At 52.9% G+C, this 19,727-nt stretch overlaps 6 protein-coding genes across 6 annotated transcripts; 3 read left to right on the forward strand and 3 right to left on the reverse strand.

The window, feature by feature from the left end:
- Positions 1-187: 187 nt before the first annotated feature.
- ASPZODRAFT_167823 (hypothetical protein) lies at positions 188-1,229 on the forward strand (the record flags this gene model as incomplete). The annotated part of the gene is made up of 5 exons (XM_022726844.1): positions 188-267; positions 339-437; positions 504-796; positions 865-1,075; positions 1,211-1,229. 5 exons carry the CDS (start codon positions 188-190, stop codon positions 1,227-1,229), a joined length of 702 nt encoding a protein of 233 aa, XP_022579885.1.
- Positions 1,230-1,337: 108 nt separating this feature from the next.
- On the forward strand, positions 1,338-5,494 carry ASPZODRAFT_134022 (hypothetical protein). The gene is made up of 4 exons (XM_022723413.1): positions 1,338-4,624; positions 4,683-4,739; positions 4,804-4,998; positions 5,368-5,494. Exons 1-4 carry the CDS (start codon positions 1,557-1,559, stop codon positions 5,453-5,455), a joined length of 3,408 nt encoding a protein of 1,135 aa, XP_022579886.1. The 5' UTR covers positions 1,338-1,556; the 3' UTR covers positions 5,456-5,494.
- Positions 5,495-6,003: 509 nt separating this feature from the next.
- On the reverse strand, positions 6,004-9,611 carry ASPZODRAFT_581180 (hypothetical protein). The gene is made up of 4 exons (XM_022728747.1): positions 9,042-9,611; positions 7,101-8,968; positions 6,977-7,039; positions 6,004-6,909 (listed from the first exon to the last, which is right to left on the reverse strand). The coding sequence occupies exons 1-4, from the start codon at positions 9,283-9,285 to the stop codon at positions 6,103-6,105; spliced, it is 2,982 nt and encodes a 993-aa protein (XP_022579887.1). The 5' UTR covers positions 9,286-9,611; the 3' UTR covers positions 6,004-6,102.
- Positions 9,612-9,837: 226 nt separating this feature from the next.
- ASPZODRAFT_153038 (hypothetical protein) lies at positions 9,838-11,600 on the reverse strand (the record flags this gene model as incomplete). The annotated part of the gene is made up of 4 exons (XM_022725929.1): positions 9,838-10,043; positions 10,106-10,886; positions 10,975-11,421; positions 11,514-11,600. The coding sequence occupies 4 exons, from the start codon at positions 11,598-11,600 to the stop codon at positions 9,838-9,840; spliced, it is 1,521 nt and encodes a 506-aa protein (XP_022579888.1).
- A 379-nt stretch (positions 11,601-11,979) lies between these two features.
- Positions 11,980-15,719, forward strand: ASPZODRAFT_134025 (hypothetical protein). Its single transcript, XM_022723414.1, has one exon. The coding sequence runs from the start codon at positions 12,029-12,031 to the stop codon at positions 15,572-15,574; it is 3,546 nt and encodes a 1,181-aa protein (XP_022579889.1). The 5' UTR covers positions 11,980-12,028; the 3' UTR covers positions 15,575-15,719.
- ASPZODRAFT_582871 (hypothetical protein) lies at positions 15,682-18,724 on the reverse strand. The gene is made up of 4 exons (XM_022728757.1): positions 18,348-18,724; positions 17,465-18,220; positions 16,963-17,397; positions 15,682-16,888 (listed from the first exon to the last, which is right to left on the reverse strand). Exons 1-4 carry the CDS (start codon positions 18,581-18,583, stop codon positions 15,790-15,792), a joined length of 2,526 nt encoding a protein of 841 aa, XP_022579890.1. The 5' UTR covers positions 18,584-18,724; the 3' UTR covers positions 15,682-15,789.
- Positions 18,725-19,727: the final 1,003 nt, after the last annotated feature.

A 19,727-nucleotide genomic window follows, 5' to 3' on the forward strand; every position in this document is an offset into this window, starting at 1 on the left:
CTCAGGGTGCCTGGACGAGTGTCCTCTATCAACCAGACGTGGATGCAAACAAGACAAACACCGACTGTAACGCGGGACTCCATGGATTTCTTTCCTTCCCTGCCTTGAGCAAAACCATCCATGAAGACGCCTGGGTTTTCTCCTGTCATGGACCATCTCTGGTAACGGCGACGTACCAGCTCTCGCCATGGCTGCTGATTTCGACGAGGCTCCGCCCGAGGTCCATCATTATGAGAGCTTAGCAGAGGTGCCGTGGGATATCCAGATGTACGATTGCTCTTGTCCCCCCTCCCCTTGATAAGACACCGATCTCATACTGACATGGACAAATTCCCCAGCTACTGGAAGCAGCGGTATAGGATTTTCTCCAAGTATGATGAAGGAGTCTGGTTGACCGATGATGCCTGGTTTGGGGTGACTCCTGAGCCGGTGGCAGAGTAAGTAAAAGCAAATATTACCACCAGCTGTTTTGTTGATGGTGTATATGCTAACGACTTGTCTAGCAAAATCGCCGAAGATATTGCTGCGACCGCCCCCGAAGGACGGGTGATCTTGGTCGACGCGTTTGCTGGCGCCGGTGGAAACACCATCGCCTTTGCGAAGACGGGCAAGTGGAAGCGTATCTATGCGATCGAGAAGAACCCGGCGGTCCTGCGGTGTGCAAAACATAACGCCCAGGTGTATGGTGTTGAAAACAAGATCACCTGGTTCGAGGGGGACTGCTTCGAAATCCTCAAGAACCAACTCAAGGACCTTGCACCGTACTGTGTCCTTTTCGCTAGTCCGCCATGGGGAGGTACGTCTTCCTCCTTGTCTCCTTGCTTTGCCTGATATAAAAGCCGATCCATTTGACTGACCCTTAAGGCCCCGGGTACCGCTCCGACCGCGTGTTCGACCTCCACACCATGGAGCCATACCCTCTTGCCAAACTCTACGACGAATACTCTGCCTTCACCAAGCACCTGGCGCTGTACCTGCCCCGCACCTCTGACCTTAAGCAGCTAGCAGAGGTGGTGGAAGAGGATCGCAAGGCAACCGTCGTTCACTACTGCATAGAGGGTGCCAGTAAGGCCTTGTGTGTGTATTATGGTGATTTCAACATGGAGTGAATTAAACCCCTCCCATTAATATTTATAGTAGAAACAATAATCTACCCAATACACACTCCTTACCCCTCAGTAAATTCACTTGCTTGCTCTTCTTCCTGTAGCTCTTCTGATAGTGAATGAGCTGATTTCCTCTTTGGGACTAGCGCCGTCCGCCATCCCGCGACTCTCACTTCCTGCCATCCTCCCCTCTTCTCTCTCTCTCTCTCTCTTTTTTATTCTCATTCTCCCTCTTGCTCTTTCTCTCTCTTTCTGTTTACCCATCTTTTTCCTCCCATGCTCTTTACCACACACTCGTTGCTCTCTCGCAAGAAAAAACCTCGATTTTGACGCAGGAGCTGGTCTCTGTCGCAGGACTAAGTGCGCTACTTCCAAGATACTTCAAAAGAGATCACTAGAACATCTCTGTCGACTCCCTTCACCACCTCTTGCATTTTCCACTCGATCAAGATGCCTCACGCGACGGGCCCCACCGCGGCCGACGCGGAGGACGCCGAGTTCGAAAATGTGATGCGACAAATGAACGGTCCGATGAATAACGACATTTCCTTCGACTTCCTGAACCGCGAACTTGAACCCGGCGAAAAGGCAGACGACGCGGTGGACTACGAAGACATAGATGATGACGATGATCTGCCTGATGAAGAGCCCGCGTCGTACCGACCGGGCGCAGCAGCAGAAGACAACGGTATTGTTGACGATCAGACGGTAGCCGGCAAGGATGTGTCGGATGGCTTCGATGATATTTTTGGAGACGCTGGCGGTGATGCCGGGGACGGCCAGCACGCTCCGGAGGACGACCTGGACGATCTGTTTGGAGACGGGCCTGACTTGCCGACCGGACAGGAGGTCGATCACACACGCGATTTGTTTTTTGACGACGAGGAAGATGGCTCTGCGCTTCCCAGCGTGCCAGAACAGATCCAGGTTCCCCCGGAACGAGATGAGATTATGGAGCAAGCTGCAGCAGAGGCCGGGGAAGAAGAAGAGGAGGAAGATGATCAGGCAGAAGATGGAGCGCTGTCGCCTACTGCAGAAGACATGGACCCCGCGCTTCTCCGTGCCTGGAAGCTTCAACAAGCCCTGTTCGCCATGTCATCGAATGTCATGGACCATCCCCCTGCGCCACCGGAGAACGTGGAGGAGCTGCTGCAGTCCCTTTTCCCTGACTTCGACCGCAAGGCGCTCCCCCGGTTTCTCGAGTTGATCCCCCACAAGAAAGCATACTTCCTCGGCAAGCAGGCGCTCAAGCCTCCTAAGTCAGTTGTTCCCACCAAAGTCAGTATCGAGCTGGCTCAAGACCAAGAGCGTATTTTCAAGGCAGGCAGCCAGGCGCAGAAGCGTCAGCTCGAGTCAGAACATCATGGGGTTGTCCATGTCATCGATGCCACACAAGAAGAAGAGGAAGGAGAAGACCTTAAAGGAGATTTTGACCATGACCTAGATACAAACGAGGTTTTACCGGGAGGTGTCACCTTGCAGGACCTGCGAGTCATCTGCACCGACTGGGACACCAAGAGTGACGTCGCATCGGAGATGGATATCGATGAGCCAGAAGGCAAAGAGCATCGCGGTGAGTCCGGAATCGATGCCGAAGATGACTGGCTGTTCGAGACCACCCGTCCAGCGAAGAAACGGAAGCTTGGCCGAGATCCTATGGATGTGATCGCCCTGTCCCATATCGAACTGCCGCTGTTAGATGACCCGGAACAAGTGACCGCACGTATCTCGAAGAAGGTGCACATCGACATGAATGACCCGTTCCTGCTTCTGGACGAACAGGGTCCCGAATCAGTGACGCAGAAAGCAAAGGCACTAGGCTCACTCAAGAGAGACGAGATGGACGCCAACGTCACCCGTCGTCTCACCTCACGGTACAATATCTCCAACGACCAAGCATACGACATGTTGAAGCAGAACCACCAGAACAAGGTTCGAAGCACTCTCGGAAACGTCACTCTAGAACATAGTATGCCGGCCTTGCGGCTGCAGTGGCCCTACTACAAAACCGAGCTGGCCAAGGCAGAGGCCCGTTCGTTCCACCGGCCCGCCCTGTCCTTCCGTCCGGGTCAGAGCTGTTGGTTCAAGAACCCGGCATATATCAAGCGGAAGCACCAGCGAGGCAAGGACATCAAGGCGCTCTACGATTCTACCAGGTCGCTGTCCATGGCCGACAACTCGAACGTCCTGTTGCTGGAATATTCCGAGGAAGCCCCCATCATGCTCTCAAACTTCGGTATGGCCAACCGATTCATTAACTATTATCGGCGCAAGAATATGGAAGATCCGACTCGTCCCAAAGCAGACATCGGCGAGACGGTCGTTCTTCTCCCACAGGACAAGTCCCCCTTCTCGATCTTTGGACATGTTGAGCCCGGCGAGATCACCCCTGCCATTTCCAATTCCATGTACAGAGCCCCCCTGTTCCCCCACCAGGCCAAGTCAACCGATTTCTTGGTTGTCCGCAGCAGCACTGGCAGCGGTGGAAGTGACTACTTCCTTCGGAACATCGAGAACCTGTTCATTGTCGGCCAGCAGTTCCCCTCGGTCGATGTTCCGGGCCCTCACTCGCGTAAAGTCACCACCGTGGCAAAGAACCGCATGAAGATGCTAGTCTACCGTCTACTAAAGAAGAGTGGAGAGCTCAGACTGTCGATCAGCGACGTCACCGCCCATATTCCGGGCACCACCGACATGCAGAACCGGCAGAAAGTCAAAGACTTTCTCCAGCATGATAAAGATTCCAAGTACTGGGTGCCCTTGGAGCCCGTTCCCGAGTCGACCACCGTCCGGTCCTGGGTTCAGCCGGAGGACGTCTGTCTGCTCGAATCGATGCAGGTGGGTCAGCAGCACCTCCATGACACGGGGTACGGTAACGAAGCGGAGACCGCAGGGGACGAGGAGGACGACGGTGAAGGAGAAAGCTTCGAGCAGCAAATGGCGCCATGGAAAACTTCGCGCAATTTCCTACTTGCCTCGCAGGGCAAGGCTATGCTCAAGCTCCACGGCGAAGGCGACCCGACCGGTCGTGGAGAGGGATTCAGCTTCATCAAGACGTCCATGAAAGGTGGCTTCAAGGCTATCGGCGAGAGTGTCGAGGACAAGTTGGACGCGCAGCGGCTCAAGGAACTCGGTGGCCACAGCTACAATGTTGCCCGACAGCAGAAGTCGTACGAGCAGTCGATCCGCCGCATCTGGGATGCCCAGAAAGCGAGCCTTTCTTCGACGGTGGAACATTCTGATGACGACGAAAGTGACATGGACGGCGTTGAGGAATACAGCAAGCCAACTCCACGGTCAGAAGCCTTCACTCCCGCGCCCGCTCGCCGTGATGACGAGACGACGAGTCAGTTCAGTAAGCTTAGCGTGACGAGTCAACGGGGCAAAGTGTTGCGTATCATCCGCGAGTACAGAGGAGAGAAAGGCGAAATCGTTCAGAAAGAACATATTGTCTCCGATCCTCGTGTCATCCGCAAATACATCCAGCATCGCCACCGATTGGAAGCTCTGCACACCAAGTGGGTTCATCCGAACAGATCCATCTACGTATATTAGCCACCAACTAACCTTGAGCAGGCTCGAGTCTTTGCAGCCAACCGGCGACCCGGAGATCGATGCGCGGAACAAGAAGCTGTAAGTCTTTCACCCGCAAGCGATCATGATGACCACCATCGCAGTCTAACCGTTTGTCATACAGACTCGAAGCGGAACTGAGCCGTCTGAACCGCAACAAGGAACGCCGCTTTGCCCGCGAAAAGCAAAAGGGGGTGACCAAGGCCCCTGGCGCAGAGTCGCCTGCAGAAGGGGGTTCCGGCACTCCCGGCAAATCTGGAGGCACCCAGCGCAAGTGCGCCAATTGCGGCCAAGTCGGCCATATCAAGACAAACAAAAAGTGCGAGAAATATGGCCAGGACCCTAAGTTCTTTGCCGATCCTTCCACCCAGAATGGCCCCTCCTCCCCCCAAAATGGAAACCCGTTCCCTTGATTCGGGAGGACCATTGCCATGGAGCGCAGCTAGCCCAGAAGAAACACCAATTCCTATTGAACGAGACACCAGAATCAGGAACAGAGACGGAAACTCTCGAGCCGGTTCTTGGACACTCGTGCATTGTTTGGTGGGCTTTTAGCAATATCGCCCATGAGCATGAGCATGAGCTCCTTTGCCCATTGCCTCCCCCTCTCCCCCCCTCCCCCTGCTCGCTGGAATCCCATATTGTTTTTTTTTTCGCTTGCTAATATGGTCTCTCTACCTACCATCAGACTCTGCCCGCTCCTGAACGGCACCATGAAGCCCGAGGACCGCATGGGCGATTCGGCCTTCTCAATGGGAGCCCCCCCGGCCATCTAATTCGATGTTGAAAACACCAAAAAAAAAAAAAAAAATAACCAACCACCTGAATTGATCCGATCACGTCTTCATACAACTTCCTTCCATTATCCTTGCTAGCAACGATACCCGAACCAGCATTCAGCAACATCTTTTGTTCATTATCCATTCTTGCAAAAAAAGAATATTTCCACCCCACCCAACCTGTACTACAAATCCCACAAACCTACGACATACTAATCGAAAAACAACGAATTTTCAGCCATTGGCACGCATCCTTGATAATTGGAGTGACCTAGGTTAGGTGTTTGGATGGGATAATCCTCGGATGAGGCGTTTTTTTCCTGTTTTCTTTCCAATGAGGCTTGTCTGTCTTCCTGATGCAAAACATACCAGGCGATTGTTTTTTTTTTCTTCTTCCTTCTTTTTCGTGTGCATCTCGAAATAACTTACGAGGAAATTGATCATCATTCGCGGATAAAAATATTTTTCATTCGTGAAACACTGAAATTCACTATTGATAGATATATATAACACCTTAGGTATGGATAATGTTTCCGGCTGCACCAGATACGAATCCCTATAACCATTGGCTCATGCACCAAGATGCACAGCAGTGGAAGCTGGGAGGGAAAAGGGGTCGACAAGCCCTGGTCGTCAGGGAACTCCTAGTAACCATACAGCTCTGCAATCGGTGTCCTAGGGAACAACGGCCGCCCTCGCTCATCGTTGAAAAGAGTGTGAATGGGGTTTGGCCGGCGATAGGTATACCCCCAGAAGGCGTCTTTTTTGCGCATCTCTAAAACCCGTTTGCCCACCCCCTTGTCTCGCAAGATCTTGTCTCTGGGTCGAACCCTCGTTTTCTGCCTCTTTTTGCGTTTCTTCTGAGGTGGCTCAGAATGGTCCGCTGTCCTCTTGCAGCCTGCCAGTGGCGAAAAGAAATCCGGGTCATCAACCTCCGGTACAGCACTACTACCTAGTTCGTTCTCGTTATGCGGTTTGAGATCTCGAGCAAGTTCACTTGTGCGATGGCTCGTAGGCTCAGATACTCTTTGTTGACCGATACATTCTGTGTTTTCACTGGAAGTAGATTCGGTGTCATCGTCTTCGTCTCCGTTGAGACATGCACTGCCTTCAAAGTATCGAGTATCTTCCCAGCCTCGAACCCTTGGCATGAGAGGTGGTCTCTGAAGATGAAGGATGTCCCAGCGAATCCCCCTGAAGAATGGATGAGATTTAATCTCAATTGCGTCATCAGGATATACGAAATAGCCTTGATAGTTTCTGTTCCGTTGATCTTGACAGAGAAGATGCCTTGCTGCTGGAGAGTTCAGGATGTCATTGATTCGATAATTACCGCAGCATAGACGGCGTTCCTTGCTTGTTAGGATACGATTGATCAGGTCGATCGCTGTTGTCGACACCAGTCGATCAGAGGGACTTTGGCTTGGGAAGTGCAACGTTTCTAGGTGATGCTATTTTGTGTATACAGCAGTCAGTCAACACGAGTCACCAGGGGGGGGTTGGATCGATAATGCTGACCAAAATCTTCCGCTTTGTTTCATCCCGGTTCTCACAGGCGAACGGCGTAAATCCGTATAGACACTTTATATATCTGTGAGCTTTCCTGATACAATCTCATAGTAGTAAAGCATTTGAAAGGTACCTCGTAAAGAATGATGCCTATACTCCACCAGTCACATCGACCGTCATATATAGACCCTGAGATAACCTCGGGAGCCATGTATTGGCTTGTGCCAACGATGCTCCTTGCATATATTCTTCGTTCGTGCCTATCACGCCACGCCAGAACATTAGCTGAAGGGGGTTGGACGCCAGGGACCTGCTCTGCCCTCTGCCTCTGGTTACTATGACTAGCCATGTTTGCCGCTGAGTTGTTTCCATAGTTTCCCGCTGCATCTTCCTTGTCCTTTTCATCGCCTTCGACGGTGATACCGAGCCTCTTGAGCAAGGAGTATCTATGGTTGTGATAGTAGGCTTGATCATGCGCCCAGTGGCCATCGAACGCCAAACCGAAATCTGCAATCTTCAAGTGGCCAGACGCGGAGATGAGAAAATTATCAGGCTTCACATCCCGATGGATCCAACACAGCCGATGCGCCTCTTCAACACACAAGATCATCTCTGCAATGTACCATTTTGTGACCTCCTCCGACAGGACGTTTTTGCGGATCAACAGGCCGAGAAAGTCACCACCCACCATGTAATCCATGAGAAGATACAGATGATGCGCATCTTGGAAACTTGCAACAAGTGGAATGATCCAGCGGGAGTTTGCAGACGCTACTAGGAAATTTCTCTCAGCTCGGAGATGTCCTTCTTGGCAGCTTCGAACCATTTCGGATTTACGAATGACCTTCATGGCAAATACCGGGTTCGCCGTTGTAGGAGTCATGACTCGTCGCCGGGCGTACCTGCGTCCGTCGACCGCTGAACGGATCGTCTCCAATGCACTCGCCTTGAAACTCTTGGCTCGCGCGGTAGATGAAGGCTGTTGTTCTTTGGGAATTGCTGGCTCGTCGTCTTTTCGCTTCTCCCTCACCAAACGGACAACGCCGAAGCTTCCTCTTCCCAATACTTTGATCACCTCATAGCCCGCCAGTGAGACGATTTCATCACGAGAACACCGATTCGATCGGGTCTTTAATACTCGACATTGGCGAGAATAGTTCTTTTCTTGAGCGATCCAGCTATTTCTGATACCGAGTTTCTCTTCAGTTGGAAGAGATAACGAATGAAGATACCTTTCCAGTTCACGCAGTCGCCGTTCTCGTGGGCCTTCACTGATAAAGATGGAATGGAAGTGAGTCTCGAAGTAAATTTTTGCAGCCGCGGCAGCCTCGACAGTGACAATCGACGGAGCGGGCTTTGACAATGCCTGATCTGCCTTGGAAGGCAGGCGAGCGGTTGGAGAGAGGACCTTGTCCTGACTCTTACCGGCGAGGGTGACATCTGGTAAGCCTTTAAAGCTGTTTTGGGTTGCCGACGGCTCCTCGGAGGTTGGAGGGGTGGACCTTGTTCTCAGAGGCAAGCTGTCACTGCCGTAGGAAAAAGAATCCAAGCTATCAGTTGTACTATCTCCTTGCTTGTACGGAGGATCCAAAGCGCTTTGGGGTTGGATAGCGCGAATACTCGGTCTCTGCCGAAGATTCACACGATGAATGACGGTCTGTGGCGCAATATTTGTGGACAATTTCCGCGACAACAGACGATGGAGACTTGGACTTGAATGTCTGGGTCGAACGACAGTATCGGGCTTTGCATTCTCTGACACACTTGTCGAACAAGGCATGGTATGGACCTTGTCCCTTGTCTTGGATCTGCCACGCAAAGACACTATCGGCACGCAGGGGCGCCCTGAGATCTGCTGAGAGGCGTTTGTATGATGATTCTTGTGAGCCCCAGCCTCTGCGTTGCAACACTCGGTATCTTGACATATAAATGGATATGGTGGTTCTAAATGATGGTTGACAGTGTCGGCAGTCACAGCACTGGCTGACTGCGGAGGAGTGCCTATTCAGAGTGATGATCCCGGTCAGTAGGGAATACATCCATGACCATGCTGAAAAGGACTATAGGTACAAACCACTTGACCCGACAATCCTAAAGAAAGAAAGCACCTTTGAACCGCTTCCTCTCAGCCTCGACGACACTCTGCTGGCCCTACTCAGTCTTTCCAGAGTCTCCTCGGGGCCCGGCCCATCTGAAACCGTTGTCGAGTCAGTGACCGAGGGAGGAGAATCGCCACCAGTGCTGCTGGTAGCCCGAGTCGAGGTCCAGAAGCCAAATAGGGTCCTTGGCCTAGTCTGCTCTTTTCGACTAGGACTCATCTTGTGAGATGTGCGCGGGTTAGACTGTCGTTTCGGGTGGGCATGAGTTCGTAGAATGATCAAGTCCTATCCCATGGGCTTATGTATAGATAAATGGATGACACGATGGGCACTGTCGAGTGGGAACTCGCGAGGCGTGAGATTCAAGAATGCTCGATTTCATTTTATCAGACGGGAGGAAGTTGAGAGATAATTTAGGCAGCCATGAGCAGCTACGAGAGGAAGTCGCGGTAGAGACTTCATGGGAGTCAGGATCAAGTAACAAGCAAACGAGACTTTTTGAGATTCTCTGACCTAAAATACAGAATCATTGATGCACTGATTGAGCAATGTTTTTCTGTCAAGATTCTGCGATATCCTCATTCCTGCTACATGCATCTGTGCAAAGAAAAAAGAGACAAGTCGGATATCACAGGAAACGATGCAAACGAAAATCAAAGTCCTTAAACACCGGAAACTATGAGACAGAAAAGAACATAAAATAAAGAGATAGAAGTCTCGGAAAACATGGCCATCGGAAATTCAGACGAAATTCAGACAATTAGGTTAAATCTATTTGATGTTCACCAGCTTGACATCGAAGATCAACTTGGAGTTGGCAGGAATGCCGGGAAGAGACTGCTTGCCGTAGGCGAGGTGAGAAGGAATCGTGATGCGACGCTCGCCACCGACGGCCATGCCGGCGATACCGATATCCCAGCCCTTGATGACCTCGCCCTTGCCGAGCTTGAAGGTGAAAGGCTTGCCCTTCTTGTTCGCTGAGTAGGAGATATTCATTAGCTTTGAAACTTGAAAAAAATGGAGGGAGAACAAGACTCACAATCAAAGACCTTGCCGTCCTCGAGCTTTCCAATGTATCTCATGCCCACGGTGTTGCCGGCCTTGGCGGCAACGCCAGTGCCGAGCTTCTTGTCGTCGATCTTCACGCCCTTGACCTCCTTGACACCAAGGGTGCCAGTGGTGGCCGCGGCAGCCGGCTTCTTGTCACCGGAGGGAGTCGGGCCCTGCTCCAGGTTCTTGGCGAACTGAACCTTCTTGTCAGTCTTGGCCTCCTTGACCTCCTTGGCGGGCTTGGCCTCCTTGGTCTCCTTCTTGGCCTCCTTCTTGGTTTCCTTGGTCTCAACGGCAACAGCAGCAGCAGCAGCCTCGCCGTTGTTCTTCTTGATCTTCTTCTGCTGCTTCTTGCTCAGGGCAGCATCGGCATTGGCCGCAGGCTTGGCCTTGGCCATGAGGTCATCAAGTCCGACTTCCACGTCGAGCTCCTCAGCCGCACGCTTACCCTTGCCCTTGCCCTTGGCCTTGACAAGCTTGGGGGCCTCCTCCTCGTCGCTCTCGACCTCGGTGATGCGAGGGTTCTCCAGGTCGTCGAGGTCATCGCTCTCATCGTCCTCATCCATGAGGTCCTCGAGGTCAATATCGAGCTCATCCTCGTCGGGGGAGAGGTCATACTCGTCCTCGCTGTCCTCGTCCTCATCGTGGTGATGGTGGTCATCGGCAGGAATAACATAGTTTCCAGTCAAGTAGACAGTATGGGTACCAGTGACCTTGAAGTAAACGCGCTCGTTCTCCGACACGGTGATGTCGAGGGTCTGCTGGTAGTTCTGCAGAGTGAAATCTCGAGTTAGTCCGGTGTGGGGAGGGGGGGAGGGGTCTAACAGCCAAGGGACGTAGAATAAGATCAAAACCTACCCTCTCGGGATCCAAAGTGCAGACAACCATCTCCTCGAGATCGAGGCCTTCATCGTCCTCATCGTCCTCATCATCATCATCGCCAAAAGCAGGAGCCTTGCCCTTGATGAGCTTCGAAATGGCAGCCTTCAGGTCGAACTCCTCATCATCGTCTTCATCCTCATCATCATCATCTTCCATAGCATCCTCCATCTCCTTGAGAGCAGCGGCCTCCTTGAGCTTGCGAGCCTTCTCCTTGTCGCTGGGACCGCCGTTGACTTCCTCATCGTCCGAGTCCTCGTCGCTCTCCTCCTCGTCGTCTTCGTAGTCTTCATCATCAGACTCCTCCAGTTCCATGCCAGGAGGAGGACGGATCAGCTTGAGAGTAGCACGAGGCTTGCTGGACTCATTTCCCTCTTCAAAGTCAGGCTCCTCATCGGGGTCAATGGCAGCCATGCTGACGCGGAACTATACCGACACAAGATTAGCCTCCATCATTGCTCGATCCGTCTCATCTTTTTTTTTTCCATTTTCTTCTCCCAGACAATACAGTTACTCACCATAGCAGCAGCCTCAGGAACGGCAGGAATAAGAGCGCCGGGGGGGACCCGGAGGGCATAGACTGCGACAGGCTGAACACCGGACATCTTGGTAGTGCTGTATCAACGAAAGATAGGATGAAAGTTGGCAGAAAGTTCTTGGAAACAAAGAGAATGACACAATTCCAAACGACGAACAAGGTCAATGTCACGAAACCAAGGCTATCTATCCACAATCGATCGTGCGGTGATGGGGGAAAGGATGAAGAAAGCGGCGGACCAGACGAAGAGGGAAAAAACACTGCCGGGCAAGAAGAGGCGGAGAAGAAACGGCGGAAACTTTTTTTTTGCAGTAAAACTCGTGGCCAATCACAGCCGATTTCCTGTTGCTCCGGTTTCGGTTCTGCCGATTCTGACCGCCTGCCGTCACATGACAGCGTGATGCCTGTTCGCGTCGTTCCGCCACCGCGGCGTGTCGCAGCTGCCAGAAGGATGGCGACGATGGGTATCTACTCGGTAGGTACGAGCTCCGCAGGATGGGCTCTCTGCTAAACACCAAGACTGGCTCGGTACGCAAACGGATTGAAAGCCGTACGGTCCCTTCCCGTGGTCCCTGGAGGAGAGCGTTGGCTAAGCTGGTTCTAGATACTTTCGAGGATGAGGCCGGCGAGGAGTACGATGCGTCGCGGTTTGGAGGCTTTGGCGATTATATGCGCCGCAAGAAGATCAAGCTGCAGAATCTAGATGCAGAAATCAGATCCTCCTCCGCGGGTAATCCGCCCATTTTCCGCGGCGTGGTGGCCCATGTGAATGGCTACACGCAGCCCTCGTTGCAGGACCTCCATCGGTTGATTGTGGGCCATGGCGGCGGGTTTCTGCAGTATCTGGATGGCAAGACCGCCGCGACGCATGTCATCGCGAGCTCTCTAACGCCGAAGAAGAGAGAGGAGTTCCGCAGGTACCGCGTCGTCCAGCCGGCATGGGTGGTGGAGAGCGTGAGGGCTGGGCGGCTGCTCCCCTGGGATTCTTTCCGAGTAGTAGATGAGGGACATGCCCAGAAGGTGTTACGGTTTGACAACGGCCGGGTCTCGAGTCAGATCAATACAAATCCGCCGTCAGCCTACAAGACCCAATCCCGTTCCAGCTGGTATGCTTCTCAATTGAAGAGTGTGGATATAGAGGCCGGAACACCCTCTACATCTCAGAAAACATTAGAAAATCATGATTCTAATGCAGGAGCAAATTTAATCCCAAGCGACGACATTCAGTCTGACTATGGCGACTTTCCCAGTTTCAACACGCTAGATGCCACACAGACAGATTTTCCCGTGATTGAAGAAGCATATGTTCCGAAACAGGCTGTGGCAGAAATAGAAGAATACTATTCTCCACCTCGTATCATTCAAAGTGAGCCGATCCCAGTCACAAAGCCAGATTCTAGTACTTCGCCATTGCCACTCGCTCGGGAACCAGCGTCTTTGAAGACAGGTATGTCGTCCGAGGAATACAACGCGCAGCTATTGTCAGACCCGAAAACGAGAAACACCAGTGTCGGGAACCCAGAATTCCTCCAACAATACTATCGTGAATCACGATTACACCATCTGTCGACGTGGAAAGCCGAGCTGAAAGCACAACTCATGTCCGCGGCCAAAGAAAAGTCCCAAACTCAGACCAGTCGCCCCAAGTTGGGCCCTGGTGTGAGAAGATACATTCTACATGTGGATTTTGATTCTTTTTTCGCTGCAGTCTCCATCCGTAAACATCCAGAGCTAGAAGGAAAACCCGTTGCTATCGCTCATGGAACCGGATCTGGCTCAGAGATCGCGAGCTGCAACTATTCTGCTCGTGACTTTGGTCTTAAGAACGGCATGTGGATGAAGAGTGCTCTCCAGATGTGTCCGGGTCTGAAAGTTCTTCCCTATGATTTCCCTGCCTACGAGGATGCCAGTCAAAAGTTTTATGCCGCAGTCCTGGCCGTTGACGGCGTCGTACAGAGTGTCAGTATTGATGAAGCTCTCATTGACGTCACAGGTCAATGTCTCCGAGCTGGCGGATCTGACGGCCGCGGTGTATCAGAAGGTTCCATATACGGGGAGGAAGCCAAAGCGGATGAGATTGCTGAATGCCTTCGAGCGTCAGTGAAAGAGAAGACTGGGTGTGATGTGTCTGTGGGAATCGGTGGGAACATCTTGCTCGCTAAAGTGGCTCTCCGACGAGCGAAACCAGCGGGACAGTTCCAATTGAAACCAGACGCGGTATTGGATTTCATCGGAGAGTTGACAGTCCGGGATCTACCTGGTGTCGGGCACAGCCTGAGTGCCAAGTTGGAAGAAATCGGTGTCAAATTCGTCAAAGACATCCGCACTCTGTCTAAAGAAAGGCTTACCTCTAGTCTCGGGCCGAAAACAGGCGCCAAAATGTGGGACTATGCCCGTGGCATCGACCAGTCTGAGGTGGGCCATGAGGTTGTCAGAAAGTCCGTGTCAGCCGAGGTGAACTGGGGCATCCGATTTACCAACCAGATCCAGGCAGAAGACTTTGTAAGGTCCCTGTGTGACGAGCTCCACCGCAGGCTCATCGACAACTTGGTCAAAGGCAGGCAGTTGACGCTCAAGGTCATGAGAAGAGCGCCTGATGCCCCGTTAGAACCCGCGAAACATCTGGGACATGGCAAGTGCGATGTCTTCAACAAAAGCGTGATGCTTGGTGTCGCCACCAACGCACAAGATGTTATAGGGAAAGAAGCCGTGTCCATGCTCAAGAGCTTCAACCTTTCCTCCGGCGACCTAAGAGGTCTCGGCGTGCAAATGACGAAACTGGAACCTCTCAAGCCCGGCCCGATGGAGAGCAGTCAAATGCAACTACAATTCAACAAGTCTCCGGCCCGCAAGAAGGTGGAACAGAACATTGATCCAGACGACGTGGACAGCCCCAGGAAAGGCGATAGGCATGGCTTGAGTGCAGCCGAGTCCTCGAGACTTGCACCCTCGTTGAATGACAGCAGTCACAAACCACTGAACCTATCAGGCACGCAATTCATCATGCCGACTCAAGCCGATCCGGAGGTTCTTGCCGAGTTGCCTGGCGACATCAGGTCCAGGCTCATCTCCCAGGGGAAATCGAGGCCAGATGCTGTACGGCCTGTGTCCCCAACACCTCTGCCTCGCCCCCGCAGGCAGGGCACCGCCGCACCTGCCGAGTTTCCACCCCAATCGCAGCTGGATCCTGACACCCTCGCCGCTCTACCAGACGATGTAAGGGCGGAGATCTTGGCTTACTACGACCCCCAGCAACCCTCTAGGCCCATGCCATTGGAGCCACCTCACGCCCCATCGGCAGGATCTCTCCGGTTGAAGAAACCCACGACGCCGACGAAGAGACGACGTGGCCGCCCCAGCACCAAGGCTCTAGGCAATATGAAGTTGACCCAGTCTAACTTCACCGCAGTGCGGCCTCGGACGTCCGACTCAACCACCGCCGAAGATGCAATGCGTCCCCAGTCGTCCTCATCCGGACACGAGGTTCCAACTTTGGACGCATCGGAGGTCTCTACCGAATTTCTCGCCGCTCTACCAGAGGACATCCGCCAGGAGATTCTAGCAGAGCAGCGGCGAGCGCAGCAGCAGCAACGGATAGCAAACACGCGAAAAGCACCCGCTCCTCCTCTCCCTCCACAGCGGAGAGGACCCGTCCTCCCACCGCTGCCCGCGCGACCAACCTTCACCGCACAGAAACTCACCCAGCTGCCAGACCTCCGTCATGCCGTGGACGAATGGCACTCTGCCTTTTCCACAGAGGGGCCCTTTGCCGAAGACGTCGCCGCACTAAGCAAGTATCTACACCGGGTGATTGTCGAGGAAAAAGATATCGACAAGGCCGTCTCCGTGGTGAACTGGACGAGCTGGTTGATTGGGCGGCAGCAGCAGCCCGCAGAGATAACCCCCACTCCGCGCAGTTCCAATGGAAGCTTCTCCTCCTCCCTCGATGTGGTGGCTTGGGATCGTGCTCTGGCAAGTTTACAGGAGACTGTTGTCTCGGCGTTGGAGGAACGGGGCCTGCCACCTGTTGATTTTGATTGATGATTTTGATTTATGAGTAATGATCTTATAATGCATATACCTGTATAAGTTATCTTGTGTTTATTCATGAAGCCACTACATAATAAATATTTATGGAGTCAGTGATTCTTATGGTTAGGGGTATATATTTAAAAATACAATGGGTTATGAAATGTCCAGTGACAAGACAATTAGAAATTATATGTGAATGGATCGGTCGGGATATTTTGAAAAGCCTAGATAGTAAGCATATGCATATTGTCTTGGGAAAAAAAAAGACAAAAAAGACAAAAACCTACCCATGAATCTAACTGGGTCCACCAGATCGGACCATCAAGGTTATCAAATACTCCCATATCGTGACCGGGATGGAACGTATCCTCGAGTCCAGCAGGGTTGAAGTCCAGAGCGGTCGAAGGTGCGAGATAGCTGGTCGGGGTTGAGTCCACAGGGACCAGCTCGTCGGCCCCGGTAGAGGGGTGTAATAAGGCCGGGGCGGGGTGGGAGGTGGTAGCATTGGTTGCCTGCTGCTGCTGCTGCTGTTGTTGTTGTTGTTGCTGGTGTTGCTGGTGTTGCTGCTGCTGTTCGGTAAATAGGTCATGAGAATCAAGAAATTTGGTGTTTTTCCTGTTCTGCAGAGACAATGCTGCTGTTGGATCGACACGTGCGGTGGAAGACTGAAGATGCGAACGCATCTGACGGTGGACCTCGAGACGCAGTTCTTCAAGGATGATACTGTACCGGCGGCTCGGGCAGTTCTTGCGCGTGGCTTCGGCGAGGTGGCGCTGGCAGGATTCGGCGAGCTCGAAGAGCCGGTTTACGCGCTGGTCGGTTGCGCTGTTGGAAGAACCATCCGACGAGGAAGAGGAAGAGGCGAGCCGGTGCTGTTGGATGATATAGATGTAGATGACGATGATGGCGCAGAAGCCCACGTAGTGCGTGAACCAGAACGACTGGATCAGCACCCCCTGCCCGCCCAGCGTGTCGACCAGACCCATGGCGTCTTCGGCAGCTTCGATGCATTTCTGCACATGCGCTGCCACCGTTGGGTCCGGGACGCGAGGCCGGCGGCTCAGGTCCGTGAAATCGTTCAGCAGGAACGAGCGTGTGGCGTGGATCATGGCATGGGAATATGCCAGCTGCAGCACTTGGCTCTGTCGGCAAAGCGGCGGGATAAGGCTCGAGGCCCGGACGCTGTTAAAGAGAGGCGGTGCGCTCTCCTTCCATTTTTCCAGCTCAAAGGTTAGACGCACCGCCGTCTCGAGTGTGGAATCCCGCGAGAGCGGATTGACCGTGTACAGCTGCCGGGAGATTTCTCCAAGAATACGACCTAGTCTAGGAGGTGTTAGGGAAAAAAACACACAAAAAAAAAAAAAAAAGAAAAAAAAGAAAGCCAAAGAAAAGCACACCTATAATGTAAAACAGAAGCGGTCATCATGCTATCTGCGGTTCCGGTTCGTTTGAGTGGATCTTCTTGCAAGATATCCTCGTCCGAGACTTCCTCGGGCAGATCTTGGTCGATGTCTTCATCGTGAAGCAGCCTCGGGCGGCCAAACATGACGCTGAGATACTTGTCAAGCGTGTAGACACTCCAGAAAATGCGTTTGCGAAGCTCCTGTTCCAGATAGGCGTTTCCGTTCTTGGAAAGCTTCGTGGGGAGTTTGCGATGCAGACCCAGAGCAGTAACCAGCTGCAAGGCGGTGCCAAAGGCATACCAGCATTCATTTGCGCGTGAAGAGGAGAGCAGATACAAACATTGGCCTAGTCTAGACTGCACCGTCTCAAGCCGAGGAGGTCCGGGTTCCATTGACGAGATGTATTTGGATGCGGCGTACCAGGTTTCACTATTTTATTTAATACAAATCAAATTTCTTTCTTTCTTTCTTTCTAAAAAAAAAAAAAAAAACTCACCTCTCGTTACGATTATCCTGTTTACTTCCCGGTTGTCGTTCCTCGTACAGCTGCGCGACGGCGAAGATCATGAAGACGACGGCTGTGCGGGCGACCATGTTGCCCGAGGGCAGATTAGCAAAGGAGTAGTTATTCTCGTAGACCTGCTTGAGCCATGCAACGACGCTGCCGCGATAGAGGAAGCGGTACGTGACGATGGAATAGTCAAAGTAGATGCCGACGAGCTCCAGGGCCCGCTCAAAGGGAGGCAGCGTAAACCCGGTCTCCTGGTAATTGGAGTAAGGCACATCGCCAAACATGAAGACGGAGGTATTCCTGGACGACTCGTGCTGCAGCTCATCCGGCACGGTGGCCACGTCTTCCTGGTGCAATCGGCGCCAGACCCGGTTGATGAACGAGACACCCGACGCCGGTCCAAGGTAATTGCCTTCGAAGTCCGTCGTCACAGGTTCCGGCGAGTTGCGCGGCGACCCCCCGCCCTCTTCTCCCCCGGCACCATCAACTGCTACCGCCGCCGTCGTCGTCGCAACTCCTCCCCTCGGGAGTCGTCTCGGCTTGACGATCGCCGCGGGAGAACTTCGTTGATGGGCGGCGTGGGCTGCCCGCGGGCTCCTCGTCGCCTGGCTCAAGAGCGACGGCGGCGCAGGAGGAGGCTCAGGCGGTAACCCGCGCGAGTAGGCCGCGGTGTAGTCGCAGGAGAGCGAGAGCCGGGTGCATCGCGCGCACGGCAAGGTGCCGGTGCACCGGGTCTTCTTCCTGCAAGTTTGGATGAGGTCAGCTCTGGAAGATAGGTCTTTTTTCTCTCTCTCAACAAAGCTTCAAAGGGGAGAAGAGAAAGAGAGAGAGAGAGAGAAGAGAGAGAGGGGAGAAACGCTGGCCGCACTCCTTGCAGTGATCGCACGCCCGGGTGATCTTCTGGCGTTGCGAGGCACCCTTGGCGGCGGCATTCGGCCGATCAGACACGGCCTTTCTTTTGCGGTCGTCGCTGGGAGCTGCGTCGGCGGTCCTGCCAGACGGTGACACTAGCGCCGGCGACGGACTGGGCGTGTCTGGTCGAGTCCGGTGGTGGAGGAGGAAGTCGTGCGACCCAGGCGTGGCTATCGGCGTCGTTGGGGCCATGGTTGGGCCGAGGTGCGTGTTCCGGTGGTGAGGGAGCGTAGGACATGGAGACGAGACGACGAGGCAGGGTGTGCGAGAAGCATCTCTTCGTGGCCGGGTCCGATGGAATTCTGACAGGGCTCATCTTCTGGCCATTGCAGGCGCTCTGGGAGGGAAGACGTTGGCGTGAGTCACGGTCGGCTTGCGGGGGAGTTTTTTTTAGGGGGGGGGGAGAAAGTGGTTCGGGATGCACGTGCCGGCGGTTGTCCCGATGTACTGTAGAGAAGAGATAACTACTTGATACCTACCTGAACTTCTGTTGATTAGTTGTGAAAGAACTAAGTATTATGTGATGACAGCTCTATGGTTGTCTAATACGAGGACAGTACACTGCACAGATGTACTTTTGATTGGTACTATACTTGGCGGCCATGTATATCAAGTTGGATCTGTCTTTGCAAACCAGCTTGAGATTGGTCTGAGTGAAGACGGAGGGTATGATAGCACACCATACAAAAGGGCCAGATGCGTATTGTTTACTCGAAGAGCGCCTTGAAATCCCTGTCCTCTGTTGTTGTGCTTTGCGACCCCCCCCCTCCCCCCCCTTTGGTTTCCCCTGGTTTTTTAGGGACATGGTGGTATATATCATACTTCGTTCATTCGTGTTGTCTGTTAAAAGAGACTGGAAGCCATGGACAGAAATAATATCGGTATCGGGTTTTGGAAGAGGGTGATGATGTCCGTCGATCGGCGGTCTCTTGGGAGGATGATTGGCCCGAATCGTAAACCGGTGCAACCTCTCAGATGGCTTTCCTCAAGGCCTCTGTCAAACGCTTTGCCGGTTGTCCGAGTCCAGGTCGGAGAGATGCGGGCTTCTTCTCCGTCGCTCGGGAAGTGAAATGATCCACCCGACTCTGCTAGTCGATCGGGAATATCTGGCGTCAGGGAAGAAGGATATAACAGAAAGAGAGAAGTGAAAGAGAATCATTATAGAAAGCAACTACAAGGGAAGGAACATAAAGAAAGAAAGGAAGGAAGGAAGAAAGAAAAAAAAAGAAAAATATAACCGTGGCGGCAGAAACGGGTTTGACGACTTGATTCATGAGGCTAAGGCTGTGCTGGACTGTGGAAAAGAACAGCAGCGCTGATATCACCCAAGGATAGT

This window comes from Penicilliopsis zonata, assembly GCF_001890105.1.
Source record: "Penicilliopsis zonata CBS 506.65 unplaced genomic scaffold ASPZOscaffold_11, whole genome shotgun sequence".
NCBI lineage: Eukaryota > Fungi > Ascomycota > Eurotiomycetes > Eurotiales > Aspergillaceae > Penicilliopsis > Penicilliopsis zonata.

What these genes read in the sequence shown, in the direction of transcription:
- ASPZODRAFT_134022 (XM_022723413.1), top strand. Translation starts at nt 1,557, where the DNA reads ATGCCTCACGCGACGGGCCCCACCGCGGCCGACGCGGAGGACGCCGAG. An exon ending in TTGGAAGCTCTGCACACCAA is followed by an intron (nt 4,625 to 4,682) that starts GTGGGTTCATCC and finishes AACCTTGAGCAG; the next exon opens with GCTCGAGTCTTTGCAGCCAA. An exon ending in CATATCAAGACAAACAAAAA is followed by an intron (nt 4,999 to 5,367) that starts GTGCGAGAAATA and finishes ACCTACCATCAG; the next exon opens with ACTCTGCCCGCTCCTGAACG.
- ASPZODRAFT_134025 (XM_022723414.1), top strand. Translation starts at nt 12,029, where the DNA reads ATGGGCTCTCTGCTAAACACCAAGACTGGCTCGGTACGCAAACGGATT.
- ASPZODRAFT_582871 (XM_022728757.1), bottom strand. Translation starts at nt 18,583, where the DNA reads ATGGCCCCAACGACGCCGATAGCCACGCCTGGGTCGCACGACTTCCTC. An exon ending in GCGTGCGATCACTGCAAGGA is followed by an intron (nt 18,221 to 18,347) that starts GTGCGGCCAGCG and finishes CCAAACTTGCAG; the next exon opens with GAAGAAGACCCGGTGCACCG. An exon ending in CAGGATAATCGTAACGAGAG is followed by an intron (nt 17,398 to 17,464) that starts GTGAGTTTTTTT and finishes TAAATAAAATAG; the next exon opens with TGAAACCTGGTACGCCGCAT.
- ASPZODRAFT_581180 (XM_022728747.1), bottom strand. Translation starts at nt 9,285, where the DNA reads ATGAGTCCTAGTCGAAAAGAGCAGACTAGGCCAAGGACCCTATTTGGC. An exon ending in TAGGATTGTCGGGTCAAGTG is followed by an intron (nt 8,969 to 9,041) that starts GTTTGTACCTAT and finishes CACTCTGAATAG; the next exon opens with GCACTCCTCCGCAGTCAGCC. An exon ending in TAGGCATCATTCTTTACGAG is followed by an intron (nt 7,040 to 7,100) that starts GTACCTTTCAAA and finishes AGATATATAAAG; the next exon opens with TGTCTATACGGATTTACGCC.